The sequence below is a fragment of the Eubalaena glacialis genome, chromosome 4 (genome assembly GCF_028564815.1).
Source record: "Eubalaena glacialis isolate mEubGla1 chromosome 4, mEubGla1.1.hap2.+ XY, whole genome shotgun sequence".
Taxonomy (NCBI): Eukaryota; Metazoa; Chordata; class Mammalia; order Artiodactyla; family Balaenidae; genus Eubalaena; species Eubalaena glacialis.
Genome location: NC_083719.1, coordinates 127,220,205 through 127,240,585, shown reverse-complemented (window position 1 = coordinate 127,240,585; position 20,381 = coordinate 127,220,205). Strand labels below are relative to the sequence as shown.

The 20,381-nt window shown below is 45.3% G+C and overlaps 2 protein-coding genes across 3 annotated transcripts in view; one reads left to right on the top strand and one right to left on the bottom strand.

Moving 5' to 3' along the window:
• Positions 1-3,672: 3,672 nt before the first annotated feature.
• The window catches only part of CSF1R (colony stimulating factor 1 receptor), a 72,063-nt gene continuing 55,354 nt past the window's right edge, over positions 3,673-20,381 (top strand). For both annotated transcript variants that reach the window (XM_061189841.1, XM_061189840.1), the window contains exon 1: positions 3,673-3,758. The gene's annotated coding sequence lies outside the window, so the exon portion shown is untranslated. The remainder of the gene's footprint in view (positions 3,759-20,381) is intronic.
• Positions 19,748-20,332, bottom strand: LOC133090064 (chromobox protein homolog 1-like). Its single transcript, XM_061188333.1, has one exon. The coding sequence runs from the start codon at positions 20,303-20,305 to the stop codon at positions 19,748-19,750; it is 558 nt and encodes a 185-aa protein (XP_061044316.1). The 5' UTR covers positions 20,306-20,332.

The following is a 20,381-nucleotide window of genomic DNA, read 5'->3' as shown; positions in this document are numbered from 1 at the left end:
TCAGTTTAGGCAGACTCGTCCTTGTCTTCAGTGCTCCCAGGATGTCCTGCAACTCCGCTGATATCCTAGTTCATCTTCACCACCAGGCTGTGAGCTCCAAAGGGGAGGGACCATGCCTGCCATGTTCAGCACTGTCCCTAAGGCCAAGCAGAGAGTCAACACTTGATAAATATTTGTTGAATGCACTTCACCTGCATTACTATCTCACTGAATCTGAGTTAGTAACCCTTCCCCTGTTTTACAGATGAAAAAAACAGAGAGGCCAGGGACCTGGCTGTGGTCACACAGCTATGAGTGGGGAATGTGATTCCCAGTCTGTCTGGCTCCAAAAACCAAGCCAGTCCCCTCTACCCTTGACCTTTCTGAGAGCCGCAGACATTGCTGAAGGCAGGTGGTTAAAAACATGGTCTCTGGGGCTGAGTTGCTGAGTTCAAATCCAGCTCTGCCACTTATCAGCTGTGTGACCCTGGGCAGAACGCATCTCTGAGCCTGTCTTTCCTCATCTATAACATGGAATAATTATAGCTATCCCCGTAGGCGATTGTGAGGATCATATGAGATGACCTGTACAAAGAGTTTAGTCTGGAGATTGGCACAAAGAAAGTGCCCAATGGACAGGGGGCGACTCAAGACAGCCCCTCCTTATGTAACCACTTCACTGCAGTTACTAATGACACCCCTTTTGGTCTTAAAGGTCCCCATTTGGATGATAAATCATAGCAATATAGACTGATGTCAGTATTATCACCTGCATTATAGTACCACCACTTAGGACAGGGAGGGCCCTGGAGGCAGGAAACTGCCCTGAGCCTTCTCCTTCCTGGGCCCAGAACAGGGCCTGGCACGTGAAGTAGTCACCAAATGGATTGATTTCTGAGAGTGGAGGATTCCTTTTGCTCTCTGTTCGTTTGTTTATACATTTACTCATCTATTCATGCATCCGGCACTGACTGAGCTCCCACCATCTGCCAGGCGTGGGCCAAGGGCAGAGGGTGTAAAGGAGACCAGGAGAGATGCAGGGCCTGCCAGGGAGCTGTGATGGGGGTGGAGGGTGTCAGGACGACGTTATATCAATAGCCTCCCTCACTGAGAACACCCTGACACTGAGAAGTGCTGTGACCTCAGGGGGCCAGAGAGAGAGTATAAGACAGACAAAGGGAGGAGGGGTGAGCACAGTCCAGACAGAAGCAGGAGCACGTGGAGCAGTAAGAAGGAGCATGGCGAGTTCCGGAGCTGAAAGCTCGGGGCTCAGTACGGTGGGGAGAAGGAGCATGGCGAGTTCCGGAGCTGAAAGCTCGGGGCTCAGTACGGTGGGGAGAAGGAGCATGGCGAGTTCCGGAGCTGAAAGCTCGGGGCTCAGTACGGTGGGGAGAACGAGTAGAGAGGGCGGAGGATCTGAGGTCAGATGTGGGCAGGTCGCAAAGGCTCCTGTAAGCTCAGCTAGAGTGTGGACTTGATCTGCCCTGCTGGGCTGGAGTAGTAGATGGGAACAAATACCCCATAGTAGCCTAAACCAGATACTAGAACTCATTTCGTCCTCAGTCCTAGGGGGAGGTGCAGTAGAAACTCTCTGGCCTGGGGTCGAAGCAGGACTGGTAGCCAAGTGTCCCGATGGTGGGTCCCTGGCTCCTGGCTTGGGCCCCTCCTCTCCCTGGTGGGGAAACTGCCTGCATCCCAGGGCATGGGCTGGGGCTGGGGCTGGGGTTGAGTGGTCAGGAGAGTGGGGGCTGAGCTCTCCCTGCCATGGGGTCCGGAGGTGCCAGGAGCCCAGAGCCAGGCAGGGAGATGAGTACAGGCCCTCAGTGTGTGCAGGAGCGTGACGGGCCCACACAGTTGCCTCAGGATATCCTAATGTTTAGGCTGACATGCAAACTCTTTGCAAAGATCCTGTGCCACAGGAAGGAGTCATGGCAGTCTGGGATCCCTGTTCATCACCCTCCTGGCAGCATCACTGCAGCTTCCCCAGTCAGGGTCACCCCACGAGCCCAGGGCACTCCCACCCACATTCATGGGTGGTCAGCACCCTCACATATGAGAAAGACCCAGGGTCACCCTGTGCATTGTGATGGTCATTAGCAAAGTCTTCGCAGCCAGCTCTGTCACCTGCTGGCTCTGGGACCTGGGGCAAGTGCCTAACCTCTATGAGCCTTGGTTTTCTCATCTGCAAAATGGGGATAATTAATAGAACAGGTCTCCCGGTTGAGAGGATTAAACTAGATAACTATGCAAAGAACCTGGCATGGTACCTGGCACATAAACAACACGTGGAAGATGTTAGGCCTCCAAATGCCATATTTCCAGGAGGGTAGCGTGCCTTCCTGCTCACAGAGCTTTGGAACACAGCATTTGTTTGTTGATTCATTCATCCTTCAAACATCTAAAATCAGTGGATCAGAATGGTCAGGTATACCACAGGCTCAGGAGGCAGGAAAACCCTCACCAGCTGTGTGACCTCGAGAAAGTGACTTAACTCCTCTGAGCCTTGGGATAATAACCACACCTACCTCTAGGGTTGAGGATTCAGTGAGAAAATTCCAAAGAGAGCTTGGCATGCTGCCTGACATGTGGTGAGCACCTGATAAACCTCGGAGGCCTGCAAGTGAAAAGAGAACTGAGATGAGTGTGAACCCAGAAGGCTTGGGATGCATAGACAGAACCCCTGCCAGCCTGGCAGGGACAGGTAGGGAGTCCAAACTGTCGGAGTTATAGCTGGGTGAACAGAAGTGACAACTTCCTCTGATCTCTGGGACGGAGACAGGTTCTGCTGAGGTGGCCTAGGTCACCCCTTGGGGTCACTGTGACCTTCAGCCCCCTGACCAGCCACATCCCTTCTCCACCTCAACGCCCTCCACCAGGGAGGGGTCCCCGCCAGCCCAGGTCAGGGACTTTGTGTGAATTGCATGGAACGCCCAGTCCTGAGACCAGACACAAACTTCACCTACATCTTAGAGATTCTCAGCTTTGCTCAAGGCTATCCGTGGGCTTTGGAGGACAATGGCCTCAGACACAAGTAAGCATCAGAATCCCCTAGAGAGCTTGTTTCCCGTGCAGGTTCCCACATCCCACCTCTAATTCCACAGGCCTGGGATGGCCCTGGAATCTGCATTTTAACAGGTACTCCTGTGATTCTGAAGCTGGGGTCCCTGGACTGTACTTGGACCCGGACTGTACTTGGAGGTACCCCCCTCTTCCAGTTCCCATGAAGAACCCTGGCCTGTAGGATAAAGCCTAAAACCCCAGCCACATAGTCAGGGACACTTTGCACTTGGACCTCGCTCCTTCCTACTTCTGCGTCTGCTCCCTTCCTCTGGCCGGCCACAGGGAGCTCTGACTTTTCGCCCTCTCTGCCGTCATGCCAGTCACACTCCTGGGTTTCCTTTCTGCCTGGAGGACTCCTCCAAGGACCAGCTCCAAAGCCACTGCTCTGGAAACCCTCGAAGCCTCTCCATCCTATCCCCCCATGCCATCTGATTGTGCCCCTGTCACCACACGAAGGGGCTCCTTCCAAATATATTGGACTTGAAAAAGTTAATGTCACACTGCTGACCCTGCATATTGTTGAAGATCTGATGAGGGTGAGGATGACCAGATGTGTTGGGAGACCAGGTCCCAGGAGGACCACTAAGGGATGAAGTGCTTGACCTAGAGACGTGGTGCCTCCGGGGGCCACAGGGGCTGCCCCCACACAGCTGGAGGCCTGTCGGGGGACAGGGAACAGAGTTGCCGGGGGATCCTGAAAGCAGCACCAGGAGTGACAGGTGAGTACCCCAGGGAGACAGATCTGTTCCCTGGTAGGGAAGCATGGGCTACAGCTTTCTAACTACAAGAGGTATGCAGGTGACCTGCCAGGAATGCTGTGAGTGTGTGGGGAATGGTATTGGCCGATTGACCTGGCAGCCGGGAGGGGTATCCTGGACCTGAGACCCTGAGAATCCCAGTACTGCCTCTAAGTCTACCCCAAAGTGACTGTGTGACCTGAGTTAAGTCACTTACCCTCTCTGACCTTTCTTTTTCTTATCTCTAGTGGAGATACTATGCACTTCACTGAGTCCCTGTGGCCCAGGCCTCTATGAGAAAATGGAAATGAAAGTGCCTTGTAAACAATTAATGGCTCAGCCTTCCTAAGCAAGACACAAAACCCAGAAACCAGAAATGAAAAGACCAGCAAATTTGACAACAACAAAGTAAAACTTCTGTGTAAATAGAGATACCAGAAAAGAAAGTTGAAAGAGAAGTGGTGGACTGGTGGAGAATATTTTCAACGTATCTGTTAATAGGGTTAATAGACATAATACAGAATATAAATAGTGCCAACAAATCAATAAAAGACAAGAAACAAACGGGAAAATGAGGCAAGGATATCTGTAGAAGAAATCCAAATAGCCAATATACATGTTAAAAAAAAGATCACTTCACCATCAACCTCAGAAATGCATATTAAAATCTCAATGAAATAACATTTCTTTTCTATCAGATTGGGAACATTTTTAAAGGTCAGTAAAAGCCAATGTCAGCAAGAGTGTAGTGAAGCTGGTTTCCCACACACTGTTGATGGGAATGCACATTTACACAGCCTTTTTTTTTTTAATTTATTTTAATTTATTTATTTTTGGCTGCGTTGGGTCTTCATTACTGAGCGCGAGCTGTCTCTAGTTGTGGTGAGCGGGGTCTACTCTTCATTGCGGTGCACAGGCTACTCATTGAGGTGGCTTGTCTTGTTGCGGAACACAGGCTCTAGGCGTGCGGGCTCAGTAGTTGTGGCTCACGGGCTTAGTTGCTCCACGGCATGTGGGATCTTCCCGGACCAGGGCTTGAACCCATGTGCCCTGCATTGGCAGGCGGATTCTTAACCACGGCGCCACCAGGGAAGCCCTACACAGCCATTATTGGAGGGCAGTTTAACAGTGCCTCCACATTTTACTGGACCCACCCTTGGACCCAGCAATCCGGAATGGATCCCGCTCAGATGGTGGCACACATGCACAGTCATTTAGGTGCTCGGATGTGCACCGCAGCGTTGTTTACAGTGGAGAAAAATCAAGTAACTAAAGTGTCCATTCAGTAGAGGAATGGTGAAAAAAATTATGGTACATTCATTTCATGAATGCAGTGTAGCAATTTAAAAACTGAGGTAGCTCTCTATGTATTGACATAGAAAGACTTCTAAGATGTGTGATTAAGTGATAAACCCGAAGCCCCACAGTGCAATAAATAGCATTTACTACTGCTTTTTAAAACCACACAGTATGGCTGAGTGGATGGATGAATGGATCCGTGGATGAGCATATAGCTGTGTGGACAAAGGTCAGGAAGGGTAGAGCATATACAGGATTCGTACCAGTGGCTGTTGCTGGGAAAGGGGCTGTGGTTGGGAGCAGGGTTTGTGGGGGGACTTCCATCCGGGGGGAGAATAGATCCCTCTTTATGTATGACTACCTTGCAGTCAGCACTGGGTGCAAACAGGACTGTAGCGTGCTGCTGGGACGGGATTCCTGGCACTACTGCTCTCTGCCTGGGTTCTGTACCTGCCCGTGGCCAGCTAGCTGCTCTGCTAGGGGCCTTTGCTGTTTATTTCTTTCTAAATGCCCTTCTTTTTTTCTTCCCTGCCTCTGCCTGGCAAAACCCAGCCCTCCCCAGGCTTGGCATTTATCCCAGGTCAATACATTACCAGTTAGCATTCCTTGTATAGCATTCAAACCAATAAAACCCCACAAATCTACAATAATAATAAAAAACATTTATTTCTCTCTCACCTACACCTTGTGCAGCTGATCTTGTTGGACTCAGTAGGGTTCACTCATGCATCTACAGGGCGACTGGGGCATCCTGCTCCAGGCTGGGCTTAGAAGAGGTACCTTAGCTGGTGCAGCTCTGCCTCACATGTTTCTCATCCTCGCCTTAGGACCAAAAGGCCAGCTCAGTGATGCTAGAAGCATCGTCTTGTGTGTCTCCAGAGATGTGTCCATTTTATCTAACTTGTTGGAATGATGTACCTAGAGCATTTTATAGTATTCCCTTCTTATCCTTTTAGTGGCTGTACACTAAAAGTGTGATGTTCGTGATGATGTCCCCTCTTTGATTCCTGACATTTGTAACTTGTGTCTTTCTTGTTTTGTTTTGTTTTTCTTGAATATTTTATTGATTTTTTTTTCAATGAAACAGCTTTTGGCTTTACTGATTATTCTCTGACATTTTCTGGATTTCATTCATTTCTGCTGTTATCCTCTTTCCTTCCTTATAGTTGCTATGGGTTTAATTTGTTCTTTTTCTGGTTTCTTAAGGTAGAACTCAGATCATTGATTATTTTTTCATTCAATTAAAAACATTTTCTAATTTCCCTTGGGATTTCTTCTTTGACTCGCGGGTTGTTTATAAGAGTGCTGTTCAATTTCCACATGTTTGGATTTCCCAGTTATTGTCCTATTAATGATTTCAAGTTTAATTCTGTTATGGTACAAGAAATACTTTGTATGATTTAGATATTTAAACTTTTAAAATTTTTAATGGTTTTTCGTATAGATAAGGATATGGTACATCTTGCTGAATGTTCCATGTGTCCTTGGAAAGATTGTGTATTCTCTTATTGTTAAGTAGAGTATTCTCTAAATATCAGTTAGGTCAAGTTGGTTTGTAGTTTTGTTCAGGTCTTTTATATTCTTACTTTCTCTGTACTTGTACCATCTCTTCCAGAGAGAGATGTCTCACCAGAGATTTGTCTATCTCTTCTTTCAGTTCTCAGTTTTATTCCATGTATTTAGAAGCTCTCTTCTAAGGTGCATATACATTGAGGATAGTTGTATTCTTGGAAAATTGACTTCTTTGTCATTATGTAATATTCTTCACTATCCCTAGAAATATTCCTTGTTCTGATGTCTGCTTTGTCTGATATTAATATAGCACTCTAGCTGTTTTTTTGATTACTGTTTACATGGAATATCTTTTTCCATCCTTTTGCTTTTATCCTACCTATGTCTTTATATTTAAGTGGGTTTCTTTTTTTTCATTGTTATTGAAGTATAGTTGATTTACAATGTTGTGTTAGTTTCAGGTATAAAGCAAAGTAATTCAGATATATATATATATATATATTTGTGTATATAATTTAGATTCCTTTCCATTATAAGTTATTACAAGATATTGAATGTAGTTCCCTGTGCTATAAAATAGGTCCTTGTTGTTTATATATTTTATATATAGTAGTGTGTAGCTATTAATCCCAAACTCCTACTTTATTCCCCTCTTCCTCTTTGGTAACCATAAGTTTGTTTGTTATGTCTGTGAATCTGTTCCTCTTTTGTAAATAAGTTCATTTGTATAATATTTTAGATTTCACATATAAGTGATATATGATACTGTCTTTCTCTGTGTGACCTACTTCACTTAGTATGATAATCTGTAGGTCGTGTTGCTACAAATGGCATTAGTTCATTCTTTTTTATGGCTGAGTGATATTCCATTATATATATGTGTGTGTATATATATATATATTTATATATATATATATTTGCCACATCTTATTTATCCATTCCTCTGTCGATGGACACTTAGACAGCTTCCATGACTTGGCTGTTGTGAATAGTGCTGCTATGAACATTGGGGCACATGTATCTTTTGGAATTAGAGTTTTCGTCTTTACCGGTTATATGCCCTGGAGTGGGATTGCTGGATCATATGGTAGTTCTATTTTTAGTGTTTTAGGGAACCTCCATAATGTTCTCCATAGTGGCCGTACCAATTTACATTCTAAAGTGGGTTTTGTGTAGAAAGCAAATATTCGGTTTTGCTTTTTTATCCAGTATGACAATCGCGTTTAACTGGTGTAGGGCTGACCCTTGAACACTGTGGGTGTTCATCCACCTATTGCTTATCGTCGTCCCTCTGTATCCAAGGTTCCTCCTCATCCGTGGGGTCAACCAAGGCAAGGCCCTCATATCTGTCTCCTTGGCAGTCAACCTCACAATAAAGCTCTTCCTTTTCTCAAAAGCCAGTTCCATAGTATTGGCTTTTATGCACGTTGGGTAGCGAGTCCTTGCTCAGTAACAATTTTGGACTCCATGAAGGGACTCAGTCTTGTGACAGCCTGCCTGAGGCACTGTAGCCCCTGGCGGAGTGTGGGCCCTCACCACAGACCCTGAGTGGCCACCTAGACCGAATTCATCTAGAGGGTCAGCTGTCGAGTTCCTGCTTCCCCGCTGTGGCCCTCCAGGCCCCTCAGTGCTCCTTTCACTTTTGAGAGAAGAAACAGCTCCTAAATCAGGCGTCTTTGGGGGAGAGTAACCTTGTTAAAATGCACCTGTGCCTGTATTGTCGAATAATCTCCTCAGGATTGTGGGTTAGTCCCACCTTAAGAGAGACAATATCAAAGGTTGCAGCCACTGAGGTACCAAAGGATCAATCAGGTTAGAACCCCAATCCCTGGGTTAGAGCCCCAAGCCTTTTTGTTTGCCTATGTCTGACTGTTTCCTTTGTTAGGATGGGCTAATAGAGGTTGGTTCTTGGATGACTATAGCAAAACTTTCTTGAACCTGGATTAATGGGGGGGGGGGCGGTCCTCTGACCCAGGAGGTAAAAGCCATTGCTCCCTGACTAGAGAGCTTGCCTTACAGAGCTGTCGGGAGTTTTCACCTGTGCCTAATATAATTACCTGGTGGTATTGATGAAGGAGTGTATTCTTAATGAAACCAGCCCAGATTACCTTATTGGGGCGAGAGGGTAAAGGAGAAATGAGGGAGCATGAAGCAGGAAAATCTCGACCCCAGAAGAACGTAACCCGTGTCTGGGTTAAAGGAATTTCATACAACTGGACATTTTGGGTTTTCCTCACTGAGAGTTTTAACCCTCTTTTACATGAGCCAAACTAGCAGGGAGTTAGCATTGAAATGCTTTTCAGTATGTGTGTGTGTGTGTGTGTGTGTGTGTGTGTGTGTGCGCGCGTGTGTGTGTGTATGAAAGTTTGCCGGAGGAACGAGCATTGGTGGTGATGCTAAAGGCCACATGCTATATGGAGGTCTTGGGCTGAATGTATTCTACCTGGAAATTTCCCATGAGCTGAGCTGAGCTTGTCTTTGATCTCTGCTGCGGAGGTAAAATGTCTCGATCATCTACCTGGAAGATTAAACCCCAGCCTGCCCACCAAGGAAGCCAGGGCTTGGCTATTTCAACCTGTATACTCCTGAATTCCTCTCTCACATTCAGCTCTCAGTCTCAGACAGCGTCCTCACTTTGGTTTCTTCAAGGTGATCCTGTCATTTCCTCCACCTGCCTCCCCATGAGGGAAGTTTATCCAGGTGGTACGTGAGACAGAGCCTGGCATCTCCTAGGCCCCTCTGCAATAGGCATGCCTGCCCTCAGCACACGGGGGGGAAACTCTTAGGAGCCTCTGACCACCGTGGCTACAGTCTCGGAACTGCCAGGACAGATTTCTTGGCAGACAGGCAGCACGCGTGATGTTTAGGCTACAGTGCTTGGCAACCATCTTTAATGGAAACCTTTTCAGTGTTCCCTAAGGGAACCTTCAAATCCAAGCTGGTCATCTTTGAGACTCTCCATTCTCCTTTGTGGCTTCTCCAGGGAATTCTTCTTTTTTTCTTTTTAAGTGAATGGTTTTTTTTTTTTTTTTTTTTTTTTTTTTGGCTACGTTGGGTCTTGGTTGCTGCGCGCGGGCTTTTCTCTAGTTGCGGCGAGCGGGGGCTACTCTTCCTTGTGGTGCGCGGGCTTTTATGGGCGAGGGAGGGAAGCCCATTTTCTAGAGATTTGCAGTCCATAGACTGTTCTCAGCTCTTGGGTTTGAAACCTGGGGTATTGACTGAGACTTTGACTTAGGGGTTGCTTGTTTTCGTGCTCTCTCCCCAAATATCCATTCTCGGGGGGCGCCAGCTAACCCCTCAGAACCGGCACTAAGGTGGAGAGTAGTTGACGGGGCAAGCGGCCCGTGTGCCCAGGTGCTCCCTACAAAGGAACAAATCGGAGCCACAGATTGGCAAGTCCTGGTGTTTTCCTTCATCTCCCGTGAACGGCCAGGTTTTCCAGGTGCAGCCAGCATTGCAGCATCACGCAGACCTCGAGTCTCTGGTAAGACTGCTGGTTGGGGTTGGGCTCCAACCATAAAGGCTGGGAAGAAGCGGCAGGCGTTTGGTGAAGGTAGTGTTTCCAGCCTCTTCTGAGATTTTGCTGGGAAAGAAGTCAACTATCTTGAGCCCTACAGCGGAGGAAACCCAGTCAGCCAACTGCAGAGCCCAGCTTCACTAAGTGCTTGTTTTTCTTCGAGGAAGGACTCCTGGCTGTGCCACCGTCAGCTCTCTGCCTTGCACTGTGGTTATCAACTTTCCTCATATCAAGAGTAGGCAGGTACGTTTGACCTCCACTGGTTTTTCTAAGTTATTTTGCAAAATCAGAATTGGTGGAAGAGGTGTAAAATTATGGTTCAAGGGAGGACCCTCAGTAAAACCTGTTTTGCCTGGTGGATTTTAAGGCCGATTCTTAACCACTGCGCCCCCAGGGAAACCCTACACAGCTTTTTTTGGAGGGCAGTTTAACAGTGCCTCCACTTTTTACTGGACCCACCCTTGGACCCAGCAATACAGAATGGATCCCGCTCAGATGGTGGTACACATGCACAATCATTTAGGTGCTCGGATGTGCACCGCAGCATTGTTTACAGTGGAGAAAAATCAAGTAACTAAAGTGTCCATGCAGTAGAGGAATGGTGAAAAAAATTATGGTACATTTATCTCATGAATACAATGTAGCAATTTAAAAACTGAGGTAGCTCTCTACGTATTGACATGGAAAGACTTCTAAGATGTGTGATTAAGTGATAAACCCGAAGCCCCACAGTGCAATAAATAGCATTTGCTGCTGTTTTTAAAACCCCACAATATGGCTGAGTGGATGAATGAATGGATCCATGGATGAGCATATAGCTGTGTGGACAAAGGTCAGGAAGGGTAGAGCATATACAGGATTCGTACCAGTGGCTGTTGCTGGGAAAGGGGCTGTGGTTGGGAGCAGGGTTTGTGGGGGGACTTCCATCCGGGGGGAGAATAGATCCCTCTTTATGTATGACTACCTTGCAGTCAGCACTGGGGGCAAACAGGACTGTAGCGTGCTGCTGGGACGGGATTCCTGGCACTACTGCTCTCTGCCTGGGTTCTGTACCTGCCCGTGGCCAGCTAGCTGCTCTGCTAGGGGCCTTTGCTGTTTATTTCTTTCTAAATGCCCGTCTTTTTTTCTTCCCTGCCTCTGCCTGGCAAAACCCAACCCTCCCCAGGCTTGGCATTTATCCAGGTCAATACATTACCAGTTAGCATTCCTTGTATAGCATTCAAACCAATAAAACCCCACAAATCTACAATAATAATAAAAAACATTTATTTCTCTCTCACCTACACCTTGTGCAGCTGATCTTGTTGGACTCAGTAGGGTTCACTCATGCATCTACAGGGCGACTGGGGCATCCTGTTCCAGGCTGGGCTTAGCAGAGGTACCTTAGCTGGTGCAGCTCTGCCTCACATGTTTCTCATCCTCGCCTTAGGACCAACAGGCCAGCTCAGTGATGCTAGAAGCATCTTCTTGTGTCTCTCCAGAGATGTGTCCATTTTATCTAACTTGTTGAAGTGATGTACCTAGAGCATTTTATAGTATTCCCTTCTTATCCTTTTAATGGCTGTACACTAAAAGGGTGATGTTCGTGATGATGTCCCTTCTTTGATTCCTGACATTTGTAACTTGTGTCTTTCTTGTTTTGTTTTGTTTTTCTTGAATGTTTTATTGAATTATTTTTCAATGAAACGGCTTTTGGCTTTACTGATTATTCTGTGACATTTTCTGGATTTCATTCATTTCTGCTGTTATCCTCTTTCCTTCCTTATAGTTGCTATGGGTTTAATTTGTTCTTTTTCTGGTTTCTTAAGGTAGAACTCAGATCATTGATTATTTTTTCATTCAGTTAAAAACATTTTCTAATTTCCCTTGGGATTTCTTCTTTGACTCGTGGGTTGTTTATAAGGATGTTGTTCAATTTCCATATGTTTGGATTTCCCAGTTATTGTCCTGTTAATGATTTCAAGTTTAACTCTGTTATGGTACAAGAAATACTCTGTACGATTTAGATGTTTAAACTTTTCATGCTTTTAAATTTTTTAATAGTTTTTCATATAGATAAGGATATGGTACATCTTGGTGAATGTTCCATGTGTCCTTGGGAAGAATGTGTTTTCTCTTATTGTTAAGTAGTGTATTCTCTAAATATCAATTAGGTCAAGTTGGTTTGTAGTTTTGTTCAGGTCTTTTATATTCTTACTTTCTCTGTACTTGTACCATCTCTTCCAGAGAGAGATGTCTCACCAGAGATTTGTCTATCTCCTCTTTCAGTTCTCAGTTTTGTTTCATGTATTTAGAAGCTCTCTTCTAAGGTGCATATACATTGAGGATAGTTGTATTCTTGGATAATTGACTTCTTTGTCATTATGTAATATTCTTCACTACCCCTAGAAATATTCCTTGTTCTGATGTCTGCTTTGTCTGATATTAATATAGCACTCTAGCTGTTTTTTTGTTTTTTCTGATTACTGTTTACCTGGAATATCTTTTTCCATCCTTTTACTTTTATTCTACCTATGTCTTTATATTTAAAGTGGGTTTCTTTTCTTTCATTATTATTGAAGTATAGTTGATTTACAATGTTGTGTTAGTTTCAGGTATAAAGCAGAGTGATTCGGATTTATATATATATATATATATTATAAAATTTAGATTCCTTTCCATTATAAGTTATTACAGAATATTGAATGTAGTTCCCTGTGCTATAAAATAGGTCCTTGTTGTTTATATATTTTATATATAGTAGTGTGTAGCTGTTAATCCCAAACTCCTAATTTATCCCCCCCTTCCTCTTTGGTAACCATAAGTTTGTTGTTATGTCTGTGAATCTGTCCCTCTTTTGAAAATATGTTCATTTCTATAGTTTTTTTTGGATTTCACATACAAGTGATATATGATATTGTCTTTCTCTGTGTGACTTAATTCACTTAGTATGATAATCTATAGGTCATGTTGCTGAAAATGGCATTAGTTCATTCTTTTTTATGGCTGAGTGATATTCCATTATATGTATATATATGTGTATATATATGTGTGTTTTATATATATATATATATATATATATATATATACCGCATCTTCTTTATCCATTCCTCTGTTGATGGACACTTAGATAGCTTCCATGACTTGGCGGTTGTGAAAAGTGCTGCTATGAACATTGGGGTACATTTATCTTTTTGAATTAGAGCTTCCGTCTTTTCCAGTTATACGCCCTGGAGTGGGATTGCTGGATCATATGGTAGCTGTATTTTCAGGTATTTAGGGAACCTTCATACTGTTCTCCATAGTGGCTGCACCAATTTACATTCTAAAGTGGGTTTCTTGTAGAAAGCAAATATTCGGTTTTGCTTTTTTATCCAGTATGACAATTGCGTTTAACTGGTGTAGGGCTGACCCTTGAACACTGTGGGTGTTCATCCACCTATTGCTTATCGTCGTCCCTCTGTATCCAAGGTTCCTCCTCATCCGTGGGGTCAACCAAGGCAAGGCCCTCATATCTGTCTCCTTGGCAGTCGACCTCACAATAAAGCTCTTCCTTTTCTCAAAAGCCAGTTCCATAGTATTGGCTTTTATGCACATTGGGTAACGAGTCCTTGCTCAGTAACAATTTTGGACTCCATGAAGGGACTCAGTCTTGTGACAGCCTGCCCGAGGCACTGTAGCCCCTGGCGGAGTGTGGGCCCTCACCACAGACCCTGAGTGGCCACCTAGACCAAATTCATCTAGAGGGTCAGCTGTCGAGTTCCTGCTTCCCCGCTGTGGCCCTCCAGGCCCCTCAGTGCTCCTTTCACTTTTGAGAGAAGAAACAGCTCCTAAATCAGGCGTCTTTGGGGAGAGTAACCTTGTTAAAATGCACCTGTGCCTATATTGTCTAATAATCTCCTCAGGATTGTGGGTTAGAGTTCCACCTTAAGAGAGACAATATCAAAGTTTGCAGCCACTGAGGTACCAAAGGATCAATCAGGTTAGAACCCCAATCCCTGGGTTAGAGCCCCATGCCTTTTTGTTTGCCTATGTCTGACTGTTTCCTTTGTTAGGACTGGCTAATAGGGGTTGGTTCTTGGATGATTATAGCAAAACATTCTTGAACCTGGATTAATGGGGGGGGGGTGCGGTCCTCTGACCCAGGAGGTAAAAGCCATTGCTCCCTGACTAGAGAGCTTGCCTTACAGAGCTGTCGGGAGTTTTCACCTGTGCCTAATATAATTACCTGGTGGTATTGATAAAGGTGTGTATTCTTAATGAAACCAGCCAGATTAACTTGTTGGGGCGAGAGGGTAAAGGGGAAATGAGGGAGCATGAAGCAGGAAAATCTCGACACCAGAAGAATATAACCCGTGTCTGGGTTAAAGGAATTTCATACAACTGGACATTTTGGGTTTTTCTCACTGAGAGTTTTAACCCTCTTTTACATGAGCCAAACTAGCAGGGAGTTAGCATTGAAATGCTTTTCAGTATGTGTGTGTGTGTGTGTGTGTGTGCGCGTGTGTGTGTGTGTGTATGAAAGTTTGCCGGAGGAACGAGCATTGGTGGTGATGCTAAAGGCCACATGCTATATGGAGGTCTTGGGCTGAATGTATTCTACCTGGAAATTTCCCAGGCTCTGAGCTGAGCTTGTCTTTGATCTCTGCTGGGGAGGTAAAATGTCTCCATCATCTACCTGGAAGATTAAACCCCAGCCTGCCCACCAAGGAAGCCAGGGCTTGGCTGTTTCAACCTGTATACTCCTGAATTCCTCTCTCACATTCAGCTCTCAGTCTCAGACAGCATCCTCACTTTGGTTTCTTCAAGGTGATCCTGTCATTTCCTGCACCTGCCTCCCCATGAGGTAAGTTTATCCAGGTGGTACGTGAGACAGAGCCTGGGCTCTCCTCGGCCCTCTGCAATAGGCACGCCTGCCCTCAGCACACGGGGGGAAACTCTTAGGAGCCTCTGACCACCGTGGCTACAGTCTTGGAACTGCCAGGACAGATTTCTTGGCAGACAGGCAGCACGCGTGACGTTTAGGCTACAGTGCTTGGCAACCATCTTTAATGGAAACCTTTTCAGTGTTCCCTAAGGGAAGCTTCAAATCCAAGCTGGCCATCTTTGAGACTCTCCATTCTCCTTTGTGGCTTCTCCAGGGAATTCTTTTTTTTTCTTTTTAAGTGAATGCTTTTTTTTTTTTTTGGCTACGTTGGGTCTTGGTTGCTGCGCGCGGGCTTTTCTCTAGTTGCGGCGAGCGGGGGCTACTCTTCCTTGTGGTGCGCGGGCTTTTATGGGCGAGGGAGGGAAGCCCATTTTCTAGAGATTTGCAGTCCATAGACTGTTCTCAGCTCTTGGGTTTGAAACCTGAGATATCGACTAAGACTTTGACTTAGGGGTTGCTTGTTTTAGTGCTCTCTCTCCCCAAACATCCATTCTCGGGGGGGCCAGCTATCCACTCAGAACAGGCACTAAGGTGGAGAGTAGTTGACGGGGCAAGCAGCCCGTGTGCCTAGGTGCTGCCTACAAAGGAACAAATCAGAGCCACAGATTGGCAAGTCCTGGTGCTTTCCTTCATCTCCCGTGAACGGCCAGGTTTTCCAGGTGCAGCCAGCATTGCAGCATCACGCAGACCTCGAGTCTCTGGTAAGACTGCTGGTTCGTGTTGGGTCCCAACCATAAAGGCTGGGAAGAAGCGGCAGGCGTTTGGTGAAGGTAGTGTTTCCAGCCTCTTCTGAGATTTTGCTGGGAAAGAAGTCAACTATCTTGAGCCCTACAGCGGAGGAAACCCAGTCGCCAACTGCAGAGCCCAGCTTCACTAAGTGCTTGTTTTTCTTTGAGGAAGGACTTCTGGCTGTGCTACCGTCAGCTCTCTGCCTTGCACTGTGGTTATCAACTTTCCTCAGATCAAGAGTAGGCAGGTACGTTTGACCTCCACTGGTTTTTCTAAGTTATTTTGCAAAATCAGAATTGGTGGAAGAAATGTAAAATTATGGTTCAAGGGAGGACCCTCAGTAAAACCTGTTTTGCCTGGTGGATTTTAAGGCGGATTCTTAACCACTGCGCCCCCAGGGAAGCCCTACACAGCCTGTTTTGGAGGGCAGTTTAACAGTGCCTCCACATTTTACTGGACCCACCCTTGGACCCAGCAATCCGGAATGGATCCCGCTCAGATGATGGCACACATGCACAGTCATTTAGGTGCTCGGATGTGCACCGCAGCATTGTTTACAGTGGAGAAAAATCAAGTAACTAAAGTGTCCATGCAGTAGAGGAATGGTGAAAAAAATTATGGTACATTTATCTCATGAATACAATGTAGCAATTTAAAAACTGAGGTAGCTCTCTACGTATTGACATAGAAAGACTTCTAAGATGTGTGATTAAGTGATAAACCCGAAGCCCCACAGTGCAATAAATAGCATTTACTACTGCTTTTTAAAACCACACAGCATGGCTGAGTGGATGGATGAATGGATCCGTGGATGAGCATATAGCTGTGTGGACAAAGGTCAGGAAGGGTAGAGCATATACAGGATTCGTACCAGTGGCTGTTGCTGGGAAAGGGGCTGTGGTTGGGAGCAGGGTTTGTGGGGGGACTTCCATCCGGGGGGAGAATAGATCCCTCTTTATGTATGACTACCTTGCAGTCAGCACTGGGTGCAAACAGGACTGTAGCGTGCTGCTGGGACGGGATTCCTGGCACTACTGCTCTCTGCCTGGGTTCTGTACCTGCCCGTGGCCAGCTAGCTGCTCTGCTAGGGGCCTTTGCTGTTTATTTCTTTCTAAATGCCCTTCTTTTTTTCTTCCCTGCCTCTGCCTGGCAAAACCCAGCCCTCCCCAGGCTTGGCATTTATCCCAGGTCAATACATTACCAGTTAGCATTCCTTGTATAGCATTCAAACCAATAAAACCCCACAAATCTACAATAATAATAAAAAACATTTATTTCTCTCTCACCTACACCTTGTGCAGCTGATCTTGTTGGACTCAGTAGGGTTCACTCATGCATCTACAGGGCGACTGGGGCATCCTGCTCCAGGCTGGGCTTAGAAGAGGTACCTTAGCTGGTGCAGCTCTGCCTCACATGTTTCTCATCCTCGCCTTAGGACCAACAGGCCAGCTCAGTGATGCTAGAAGCATCGTCTTGTGTGTCTCCAGAGATTTGTCCATTTTATCTAACTTGTTGGAATGATGTACCTAGAGCATTTTGAAGTATTCCCTTATTATCCTTTTAGTGTCTGTACACTAAAAGGGTGATGTTGGTGATGATGTTCCCTCTTTGATTCCTGACATTTGTAACTTGTGTCTTTCTTGTTTTGTTTTTCTTCAATATTTTATTGATTTTTTTCCAATGAAACGGCTTTTGGCTTTACTGATTATTCTCTGACATTTTCTGGATTTCATTCATTTCTGCTGTTATCCTCTTTCCTTCCCTATAGTTGCTATGGGTTTAATTTGTTTTTTTTTCTGGTTTCCTAAGGTAGAACTCAGATCATTGATTATTTTTTCATTCAGTTAAAAACATTTTCTAATTTCCCTTGGGATTTCTTCTTTGGCTCATGGGTTGTTTATAAGAGTGTTGTTCAATTTCCACATGTTTGGATTTCCCAGTTATTGTCCTGTGAATGACTTCAAGTTTAATTCTGTTATGGTACAAGAAATACTCTGTATGATTTAGATATTTAAACTTTACATGCTTTTAAAATTTTTAATGGTTTTTCATATAGATAAGGATATGGTACATCTTGGTGAATGTTCCATGTGTCCTTGGGAAGAATGTGTGTTCTCTTATTAAGTAGAGTATTCGCCAAATATCAATTAGGTCAGGTTGGTTTGTACTTTTGTTCAGGTCTTTTATATTCTTACTTTCTCTGTACTTGTACCGTCTGTTACTGAGAGACATGTGTCACCAGAGATTTGTCTATCTCTTCTTTCAGTTCTCAGTTTTGTTTCATTTATTTTTTTTTCAGGATTATAAATCTATAGTTTTATTAAGAGAAATGCTGACAGTGTTGGTATGAAGTTTAACATTTAAACAAAATTTTCACAGAAACCTAACACATGCCTAAAACGATTTTACAATGGAGTTCTAGATGCAGGTCTAAATGACGTCAAGAACTGATGGATCTCATGATTCAAGACAGCATTTTGGGTTTTAGTTAATTCTTCGGATTAAAAAAATTTGTTTTGTTTTAAAGTGAACCACTGCCCAGGTATGAAAATTTAATCTTCTCCTGAGACCAGGGCTTCAGAAATCATTCAACTCTTGAAGTGACTCAGCAAACTTGTGGTGTCAGTGACTGGACCCTGCCACCAATGGTTTGAAAGTTCAAAAAACAGAGGCTCCAAGAGTTTTCCACCCTCAGAGCCCCGGCCCTTGTCTTTGCCTACTCTCCCACCTCCTATACCACCCTCTGCCCTTCCCCAAATACTTCAGCCAGTGGCTTGGATGGAGAAGCTGATATTTATAACTTCATAACTGGAAAAGAAAGGGTTTTCTTGTCAATTTCAAGAATTAGCGCCTCTAAGACAGAATGATGTGCCTGTGTATACACTCCAGTATGACTTTTCCTCCTCAAGCAGTTTCCATCCCCCAAATGGCAGCTTTGGTAACTTCTTAACTGGGAAGTTAAGAAGTTACCAAAGCTTAATGCTTTTTGGGAACAGCGTTAAGCTCAGGCAGGGAACACCTTGGCTTCTAAGTTTCAGGCATTCACAGCTTTTAAACAGTCTCTCACAGTCCTCATGTAGGTTGCCAGTGACATTTTTTTTTTTTAATTAACTGACAATTATATATATTTTTTTAATTTTATTTATTTATTTATTTGTGGCTGTGTTGGGTCTTCGTTTCTGTGTGAGGGCTTTCTCTAGTTGCGGCAAGCAGGGGCCACTCTTCATCGCGGTGTGCGGGCCTCTCACTGTCGTGGCCTCTCTTGTTGGGAGCACAGGCTCCAGACGCGCAGGCTCAGTAGTTGTGGCTCACGGGCCTAGTTGCTCCGCGGCATGTGGGATCTTCCCAGACCAGGGCTCGAACCCGTGTCCCCTGCACTGGCAGGCAGACTCTCAACCACTGCGCCATCAGGGAAGCCCCGCCAATGACATTTTTTGAAAGGATGAAATATTCTGGACACAGAACCAAATCATCATTAGTTCTTTCCTTTGTTTCACCATTTCCCCCCAAGAGGCCCCAAATTTTAACAAAAATGATCCTAACCCATCTCCCTTCTTTCCCACACCATCCCTCCCACCCCAAATAATACACCAGAAATAGCCAAAAACTACATATTTGCTACGCTGTAAAAATGCAGAGTTAACACTATTGGGAAGAAGGCTGTGGGTTGTGGAGATGCTCTTTGAAGACCTACAGTATCTTTTGCTGTCCCACATCCCATTCTGCCAGTTTTGTCCTTCATAGAAGGCCCTTTGCTTTTCTCAGCAAAGTTCAGAATGGGTTGCCTTGAAACACTGACCCTCCTTCCCCTCCACTGGGATGGGTGTGCAAACTATACAGTATGGAGCGGCTTTAAAGCACTTGGGCTGCTGTAGGGCACAGAAACTATACTGGCTCTTCAAAGGACATCTTCTCAAGCCCCCTCTATGGTGTCAAGACAAGTAGAACTTCTTCTTTCCCCACTTGAAACCCACAGTCAGATGTGACAGGGGCTGGTACTCAGGGGAGTTAATTCTTGTCATCTTTTTTGTCATCATCCTCCGAGGGGTAGGAATGCCACGTCAGCCTTTCCTCATAGAAGGATATGACAACCTGTGGGCACTTGACATTGGTTTCCTTGGCAGGGACCAGGTCTGCCTCATCAGAGTTTTTGCATTTCATCAGGAACATGAGTTCTCCACTGGAGTCTGTAGCTCCAATAATCCACTCCGGTTCCAAACCCCAGGCAAAGCCTCGTGGCTTTTCTGACTCTTCCTTCTGCTTCTTTGGTTTGCTCTCCTCCCCCTTACCTTCCGAATCAGAATCAGCTTTGCGCTTGCCTCCCTCTGATTTATCTGTCTCGTATGCTGTTTTCTGTGACTGTAGGAACTCAGCAATGAGGTCAGGGCAATCCAGGTTTTCTTCCGGCTCCCATGTGTTGTCCTCATCTGAGACCCCCTTCCTCGTTAGGAGGTACTCCACTTTGCCCTTTACCACTCGACGGTCGAGAACTTTTTCCACCACATATTCTTCTTCCTCTTCTTCTAGCACCTCCTCCACTTTCTTGTTGTTTTGCTTTTTCCCCATAGTGCCCGCCAGCTTTCTTGTATAAAGGGTGACGGGGCTCAGAGCAGCGCCCACGAGCCCGAGAGGAATCGGTGCC